The sequence below is a fragment of the Microtus ochrogaster genome, chromosome 1 (genome assembly GCF_000317375.1).
Source record: "Microtus ochrogaster isolate Prairie Vole_2 chromosome 1, MicOch1.0, whole genome shotgun sequence".
Classification (NCBI taxonomy): domain Eukaryota; kingdom Metazoa; phylum Chordata; class Mammalia; order Rodentia; family Cricetidae; genus Microtus; species Microtus ochrogaster.
Genome location: NC_022009.1, coordinates 37,192,563 through 37,202,314, shown reverse-complemented (window position 1 = coordinate 37,202,314; position 9,752 = coordinate 37,192,563). Strand labels below are relative to the sequence as shown.

The following is a 9,752-nucleotide window of genomic DNA, read 5'->3' as shown; positions in this document are numbered from 1 at the left end:
GGAGAGGTTGTGGGGAAAAGGGAACAATTCTGCATTGCTGGTGGGAATGCAAGCTGGTACGACCCCTTTGGATGTCAGTGTGGAGATTTCTCAGAAAATTAGGAAACAACCTTCCTCAAGACCCAGTCATACCACTTTTGGGTATATATCAAAGGAAGTTCAATCGTCCACAAGGATATGTCCTCAACTATGTTCATAGCAGCTTTGTTTGTCATAGCCAGAACCTGGAAACAACCTTAATGCCCCTTGACCAAAGAATGGATAAAGAAAATGTGGTACATTTACACAGTAGAGTACTACACAGCAGAAAAAAATAACAACACCTTGAATTTTGCAGGAAAATGGACGGAGCTAGAAAACATCATATTGAGTGAGGTAACCCACAGAAAGACAATTATCACATGTACTCACTCATAGGTGGATTTAAAACATAAAGAAAAGAAAATCACCCTACAAACCACAATCCCAGAGAACTTAGACAACAATGAGCACACTAAGAGAGACTTACTTAGATTTAATCTACATGGGAAGTAGAAAGTAGAAAGAGACAAGATCTCCTGAGTAAATTGGGAGCATGGGGACCTTGGAGGAGGGTTGAAATGGGGAGGGGAGATGCAGGGAGGGGAGCAGAAAAAAATGTAGAACTCAATAAATATCAATAATAAAAAAATTAAGAAACCAAAAAAAAAACCACTGGCTGTTCTTTCAGGGGACCTGGGTTTGATTCCCAGCACCCACAGAGCTGCTGAATGTTGTCTAAAGCTCCAGTCCTAGCAAATTCACTACTCCTCTGACCTTCCAGAGCACCAGGCACACACCTGATGCACAGACATGTGTACTGGCAAAACACTCATAAACATAAACCTTATACATGTGTGTAATATGATCTCACTCTTCTGCAGTTAAAAATGGGTCAGTTTTTATTATGCAAAGGAGAAAGAATGATATTCTCTTGCTAATACTCTGGAAATTGCTGAAGAACATTTAGGATGAGAGATATTAATTTAGCCATACATGGACAAGCATGGTCACATGGTCTATGCTTAGAATTACAAGAGCTGGAACACAGAACAGGGATATCTGTAATTTAGGAATCTGCTTCTGCTTCAAAAGCACACATTTCCTTTTGCTCCTTTTCCAATCCAATCAAAACAACAATGGGTAAATAAAAGGCAATAAACCCAGAGTATATGTAGATAAAGACACGTTCTCATCAGTGAACCAGAAACTAAGGTCTCTAGTGAACAGGTAGAAGTTCAGTCTATCAAAAATTGCATATCACCTTTTTACAAAAAATTTGTTGGTTTTTAAAATTCTTGTGCTTTCGTTTTTGCTAAGCTCTGACTCAGAAGTCTCCTGCTGTTCTCCATACCCTATCTTCCCTCTCTGAGAAGCACTCTGTGAAATGCTAGGATGAGTGGGGGTCTCCTGAACCTCAGTGCAGCCCTGAGCGTCACTGGAACTGAAGAAAGAGACTGCAGTCTTCCTCACCAGACTGCACTCGGCAATGACCCAGCTGAAAGACTTAGTCAGACAAGGGGTACAAGTTTAAAACTCACAATACCTAAAAGGAAATGTGGTGTGGGAAGTCCTTCTGTATATGTGTTATCTTTATTGGCTAATGAATAAAGAAACTGCGTGTTGTCTTTATTGGCTAATGAATAAAGAAACTGCTTTGAACCTATAGTAGTAGGTCAGAACAGAGCTAGGCAGGGGAAACTAAACTGAATGATGGGAGAAAGAAGGCAGAGTCCGGGAGAAGCCATGGAGCCCCTAAAGAAGAAAGACGTGAGCTGCCAGCCAGAACCTTGCCAGTGTGCCACAAGTCTCATGGTAAAATATAAAATAATGGAAATGGATTAACCAAAGATATAAGAGCCAGCCAATAAGAAGCTAGAGCTAATAGGCCAAGCAGTGATTTGATTATTACAGTTTCTGTGTGGTTATTTCAGGAGTCTGGGTGGCCAGGAAATGAATGAGTGGCTCCCACAACAGATATGAAACAGATTGAAGCTAAAGTCAAATTTTCATATATAAAAACAGGAATGCTATTTTCTCCGATGGAAAAGAAACAGTAAAAAAAAAAAGTTTTAAACTTTTTTTATTTAAAATTTTCAAAGGAAAAACATTTTTCTTCTTTTGCAATAATTAGAGAGAAAAGTACAAAGTAGTTCATGGCAGTTTGAAAGAACACTACTACTGTGTAATTTAAAAAATAGTCAAAGAACTTCTACCTACAGAGACACTCGCTAATCAGTGCTTAGCTGTTTATATTCTACAGTGCAGTTCAATCTCCTCAAACTTTCAGGAAAATCCACTGTGTCTAGACCCAAATCCCTTGGGGAACTTCCCTCTTTCCCCTACCTTGTGAAAGCAAGAAAAGCAGTTCAGTTTCTGCCTGTTTGGTTATTATGCAGTCTAGCTACAGCCAGAAGGGGAAAGAAAGAATGTCAGCTACAGTCATTCAGCAGAAAGTTGCTCAGGACTTCAGAGAAGCTGCAGGTAGGCAACTGATTTCATGGACTGTAGCGTGGTTGCAGGCCATTCCCATCAGCCTCACTGAACAAGGAAGTTTGATTTGTCCTGGATTGACAGAGCCTCTGACCTTAAGAAAAAGCTGCTTGGGGTCAGGTGCGCTATGTTAAGTCATAAGATCTAGAGACTGTTAGTGACCTAAAAGACTCAGGTGAGCTGAGAAATTGATCAGGAAAGTCGATTTGAAAAATAAACACCTTTGGTAAGCTTCTTATAAGAGCAACACACTGAACTGTGTTGGTAATTATCATTTTTCAACTGCAGGGGAACTGACTTGCCTATGGAAACTTACATTGCCAAAGTTCCCATTTGTCGTATAAAGTCCCTAATCCCTCAAATGGCACTTACAGAGTCTCCTCTCCTGCAGAGAGACTTAGTGCTGTCAAACTAAGTGAGAGAAGTGACCAATGGGAAGGTCACGTTTCACCTGTGATTAAAGCGGTTTATGTGTACAATGCAGAATTTAGATGCACAGCTCGGGATCTATCTCACTCTGTATTAGACATGAAGCAGTCCAGAGAGGAAACTTAAACATCCCTTTTGAGTTTAGTAGTGAATATAAACTTAGGACCACACCCTCACCTTTCTCCCTGCCTCCCACTTCCTTGTACCATCCCTCCTGTCTCCAGGAACTGACACTGCTCTCCCTACCTGATTGCTCCAGAAGTGGAGGATTCATCCTTGATGATCCCACTTCCCTCTCCCCGGCCATGAGGAATCCCATCTGCTTTACTTACAAAGTGTATTTGTAGTCTTTATTCTGCTACTGCTCAACTTCTGCATGGCATGCACCACGGCCTGAGGATTACAGGCAGCTCTTGGGTGTGGTAATATGACAGCTGTTAGCTGCGGCCTTTATTCCTTTCCTGTCACCCTTTCCCCAGAATAGGTCACTGGCTGACAAGCATCCAACACTGGGACCTTTTCTAAATCCCAAGTCAAAATGTACCACCTTCCTACTCAGTGCACTCAGGTGATGTCTTTTTGTTACAGCTAGTAAAAAGTCCACACCTTTTCCACAATCCCTGCCAGCCTTTCTAAATTCAAGGGACACCAACCATGCCATCACTTTCTGTAATTCAGCATATATACATACATATATATACTTAAATATACATATACATGTGTGCATATATTTGTTTCTTGTTTGCGCCATCAGGCTGTCGTCCTGGCCATCTGGGATTTGTCACTCTTTGGTAGTCATCAGTTTGATCAAAAAGTATATGAATTCCATTCTACTTTATAAGTCGATATTTACCTCGGACAAGATCCAATAGGGTCCCTTCAGTTTCATAAATGTTTAATCCTTCATGCATTGTGATCTTTATTGTCCATTCTTCTGCAGCTGCTATGTCTAAAATAAAAGATAAATAACTTTTTACATGTCATGTTAATGAAATGGAAGTTATAAGAACACAACCAACAATGATTCCTTTTCCTTTTACAATCATTTTAACTACATCTATGTGTCTAATATCACATAGTTTTCTGCAAACTTACTTTCTGATGAAATAATGGAAAAGAATTATTAAATGATTCTACTACCACAAAAATGGATCTTAATGTTAATAAACTTAGGTCCTAATTTCTCTCCTACAGCTATAGTGAGGAAAAAGAAAACCATAACCTTTTTGTGAAACAGTATAATATTATTATTTTAAAGTACCTGTCAAAGAAAAGTACAGGACCTGAGCATGGCACTGCTGAATTTGATCAAGTGTGTAATAAAAAATTAACAACATTTCTTATCAAACTAGTTCCCAAAAATGAAGCAGAAGGAACACTTCAAGACATTCTACAAGGTCAGTATTACCCTGATACCAAACCAGATAAGGACAGACCATAAAAAGAAAACTTCAAGTCAGCATTCCTGATGAACCTTAAGGTAAAATATCATCAAGCAAATACTAGAATACTGGGACCTGAAGAGATTGTTCAGTGGTTAAGAGCACTTGCTGCTCTTCTAATGGATCAAGGTTCAGTTCCTAGCAACCTCATGGCCACCACAGCCACCTGTAACTCCAGTTCCAGGGTTCAAACACCCTCTTCCGTCCTCTATGAGTGCTGTACACACATGGTGCTCATGCACATGTGTAGACAAATACAAAATACTCACATGTGTAGACAAAATACTCATACACATTTGTAAAAGAAACATTACTAAAGCTTAAATCACACATCAAACCCCATACACTGATAGTAGGAGACTTCAACACCCCACTCTCACCAATGGACAAGTCAACCAGACAGAAACTTAACAAAGAAATAAGACAACTAACAAATGACATGATTCAAATGGACTTAGCAGACATCTATAGAACATTTTACCCAAACACAAAAGAATATACCGTCTTCTCATAGAATTTTCTCTAAAATTGACTACATACTTGGTAACAAAGAAACCTCAACAGATAAAAAAAAATGGAGTAACCTGCTTTATCTTATCGATAACCATGGTTTAAAGTTAGAAGTTAACAACACTAATTGCAGAAAACCTACAAACTCATGGAAATTGAACAGTTATCTATTGAACCACTCTGGGTCAAGGAAGAAAGAAAGAAATTAAAGACTTCCTAGAATTCAACAAAAATAAAGGCACAGCGTACCCAAACCTATGCTACACTATGAAAGCAGTGCGAAGAGGAAAGTTCATAGCACTATGTCTACATAAAGAAAGTAGAGAAAGCTCACATTAGTCAATTAACAGCACACTTGAAAGGTCTAGAACAAAAAGAAGCAGACTCACCCAGGAGGAGTAGATGACAGGAAATAATCAAATTGAGCGCTGACATCAAAAAAAAAAATAGAAACAAAGAAAACAATACAAGGAATCAATGAAACAAAGAGCTGGTTCTTTGAGAAAATCAACAAGATAGATAAACCCTTATCCAAACTAATCAAATGGCAGAGAGAAAACATCCAAATTAACAAAATCAGAAATGAAAATGGGGACTTAACAACAGACACTGAGGAAATCCAGAGAATCATTAGATCATACTACAAAAAGCTGTACTCCACAAAATTGGAAAATGTAAAAGACAATGTAAAATTTTACATCACCACCATCCCTGATATCAAAGTGTAAAAGAAACAGACAATTTTCTGGATAGGTACCACATAGCAAAATTAAGTCAAGACCAGGTGAACAACTTAAATAGACCTATAACCCCTAATGAAATAGAAGCAGTCATCAAAAGCCTCCTAACAAAAAAACTAAAACTAAAAAATAAATTAAAAAAACAGGGCCAGATGGTTCCAGTGCAGAATTCTACAAGAACATCAAAGAAGAGCTAATATCTATACTCTTCAAAGTGTTCCACATAATAGAAACAGATGTACATTGTCAAACTCTTTTTATGAGGCTACAATCACCCTGATATAGAAACCACACAAAGAGTCTACCAAGAAAGAGAACTACAGACCAATCTCACTCAAGAACATAGATGCAAAAATACTCAATAAAATACTGGCAAACCAAAGCCAAGAACACATCAAAAAAAATCCACCATGGTCAAATCAGCTCCAGCCCAGAGAAGCAGGGATAGTTCAACATACAAAAATCTATCAATGTAATCCACCGTATTGATTATCTCATTAGATGCTGCAAAATCGTATGACCATCTCATTAGATGCTTCAAAAGTATTCAACAAAATCCAACACCCATTCATGATAAAGGTCTTAGAGGGATCATGGATACAAGGAACATATCTAAACATAATAAAGGCAATATACAATAAGCCAACAGTCACCAACAAATTTAATGTAGAGAAACTCAAAGTGATTCCACTAAAATCAGGAACAAGACAAGGCTGTCCACTCTCTCTGTATCTATTCAACATAATTCTTGAAGTTCTGGCTACAACAAAAGGAGTTCAAGGGGATTCAAACTGGAAAGGAAAAAGTCAAACTTTCACTATTTGCAGATAATATGATAGTGTACATAAATGACCCTAAAAACTCTACTAGGGAACTCCTACAGCTGAAAAATTTTTCAGTAATGTGGCAAGATACAAGGTCAACTCAAAAGAAGTGATGCCATAAAACCATCCTATACCAGTTCAGAATTATTGATTATAAAAAGGGTTATTTATTTAAGGGGAAAACTTACAGATCACCAACCTAAACAATAGTCCTCAGAGCATAAACAGGAAACAGAGTCTAGTAGCCAGAAGGGGAGCCAGAAGCAAGAGCGTGGGTACACAGTTCCTGCTGCTTTTTAAACTTTAAGAGACCACTCCCAAGAGGGCTGGTATCTTAAAGGCTATTGGCTGAAGGAGCTCCCATAGCACCTCCCCTTTTCATTTAAATAAGAGAGTTCCAAACCCAATACAAAACTATATACACTAGGAAGAGATATCAAGTATAATTAGAATTACAACCAGCATAAACAATATTAAGCAAGACACATTCTAAATGTTTTAATAAACATTCTTCCTATGGAGTCTAAGTCTTTTATAGAAAATGGGTTGGCTAGATCATAAGAGTACAGTTATCTAATCTTCAACCCCATCAAGGGCCTGAGAAGGAAGATAATATTACTTGAGCAGGCAGGAAGTACAATCAAGTAGCTTCCAAAGCGAGCAATATATTACAGAGACAATTAGCTACCTGAGCAATCACCCAAAGTCTCATTTTGCAACGTTGAAGTAACCAACTTTGGCTAAGGCCTAGTGTAACTGACAGACCATTTTCAGAGGCAGGAAATTTTTTAAAATTGTTTTAGCCTGTCTTTGCAAGATTTGACAGTCCTGCTTATCCATTTCTGGAAACTATGTAACTTGTCAGTGGTTGAGGCATTGTCAGTTCCTTGCCCAAAGGCCAGTTTGGCCAAGAAGAAAACAAGCTCCAAGTGGAGTGTCTTCTGTGCTCAACATTCTTTCGGGAATAGATTGGTGCTCTCAGAAGCAATCATATCTCATGTCAACAGAACCCTAAATTATTTAAATGCCATATTCAACAGATCCTTGAAGTGGTTGAAGAATACCTATCTATACAGAATACAATCTCTATGTATCTAAAGAACCTAATTGATCTACTATATTTACAACAAACATGAACAACTATTGACCTATAATAATTAATACCTGTATCTTGATCAGAGGTAGGAGTAATATATAATGCAATATAAAAATATATCCTAAAAGTTGCATCAATATACAAAATGTCCTAAACTGACGTAGAAACCTGCATATATACAATCTGACAAAATAACATTGTATATATGTGTAAATAATGTAAACAAAAGTAACAAATATAATTTGAACTTGTATCAATATAAAAACACTATACCAATGTAAATTATCCACAAATAGCTCACAAGTATTCACTCTATTACCCACTATTACTATCCCCCCTCTTTTTTTTGAACAAACATAATTTTCTCCCCAACCCTCTATCTAGTACAAGTAATAATAAACAACCCCTAAACAGTGTTCCCAACCCTATGGACATACTTTTTTGGGATAGGGGGTGTCATCTTCTAGAATTGCTTCCCACTGTCATGGGAGTTCGTAGAAACCAGGAATCCTGTAGGGGGCTGACTTAGGTCCTCTGCATACCTGTAATGGCTGAATAGCTTGGCATACTTTTGGGATTAGTAACACTGGGAACAGGGCCTGATACTTTGACCTACTTGCAGGAATAATGGCCATAACTTCTAATAAATGTGTGATTACTGAATCAGCCTTTTTTGAGCTCAAGGCAGTTGCCCATTGAAAACCTGAATTTGTGTCTATGGTGTGATGTACATATTTTAATTTTCCAAATTCTGTAAAGTGGAACATATCATCTGCCAGATTTCATTCCTTTGAGTACCCTTAGGGTTACTCCATGCAGGCAACGGTGTTTTATTATAGAAAGAGCAAGTAGGACACCTCTTTATAATCTCCTTAGCTTGTTACCAGGTAATAGAAACATTTTTCTTTAAACCTTTGCTATTGACATGATGTTTTCATGAAATTCAGAGGCCTGCAACACACTTCCAATGAAGAATTGATCGATTTCTGCATTACCTTGTATTAGAGAACCTGGCAGACCCATATGGTATCAGATGTGTGTTATGTACATAGGACAAAGCCTATTCCTGATTATGTCTTGCACTTGTATGAACAATGAAGTCAATTCCATATCATCTGGTGTAAATTCAGCAGTTTCAATATGTAAGACAACTCGTTCTGCATATTGTGAATCTGTAACCATATTGAGAGGTTCTTTAAAATCCCTTAGTGCTGTCAGAATCGCATATAATTCTGCCTTCTGGGCTTTGTTTCACTTAATTCTTCTGATTTGTAACATGCCTTCCCTGTTCTATTTGCATTAGTATAAAATGTATGGGCTCCAGTTATTGGTGCATCACATACAATCTGGGGAAGAATCCAAGAAGTTCTCTTTTTAAGATTAAGTCTATTACTTTTGGGATAATTGCTATTAATTTCTTCCAAAAAAACTAGCACAAGCTCTTTGCCAGGGTTCATTGTCTTCCCATAACTTTTTTTATTTCATCAGCAATAAAAGGCACTATAATCTCTGCTGGGTCGATACCTGCTAATTGACAAAGTCTCAATTTAACTTTTATAATTAATTCAGAGATTTTTCCATATAAATTTTTAATTTTTTACTTAGTTTATGTGGCTAAAAGATCCATTCTGCGATAATATCATCCCTCTGCATTAAAATTCCTCTAAGAGAAATTGGAAGGCAATATGACTCGAATACAATTAAGAATTGGATTCACACTATCCACATGTGCCTCCTGTAATTTCTCCTCAACAATCATCAATTCCTTTTCCACTTCAGCTGTTAATTCTCTGGGACTATTCAAGTCTTTATTACCATCCTAAGGTTTTGTTTAAATTAATTATTAGATCAGGTTATTCCAACAACTGGCTGTAGACTGGAAATGTCTCCCAATAATCATTGAGAGTCATTAAGAGTCCACAACCAGTCTCTCCTAATTTGGGACTGTTGTTTTCTAATTTTCTGTAACCTAGGTAATTAACAGAATCTCCTCTTTGAATCTTTTCAGGAGCAATTTGTAATCCCCATTTAAGCAAGACTTTCTTTTTAGTTTTATTTATTTTTTTAATTTATTTATTTATTGAGGATTTCTGCCTTCTCCCCGCCGCCGCCTCCCATTTCCCTCCCCCTTCCCCGATCAAGTCCCTCTCCCTCATCAGCTTGAAGAGCCATCAGGGTTCCCTGACCTGTGGGAAGTCCA

General features: G+C 37.7%; 1 protein-coding gene across 1 annotated transcript in view; it reads right to left on the bottom strand.

The window, feature by feature from the left end:
• The window catches only part of Catsperb (cation channel sperm associated auxiliary subunit beta), a 185,433-nt gene that overhangs the window by 135,054 nt on the left and 40,627 nt on the right, over window positions 1-9,752 (bottom strand). The window contains exon 5 of the mRNA XM_013349585.1: window positions 3,794-3,889. Coding sequence (XP_013205039.1) covers window positions 3,794-3,889 — 96 coding nt within the window. The remainder of the gene's footprint in view (window positions 1-3,793; window positions 3,890-9,752) is intronic.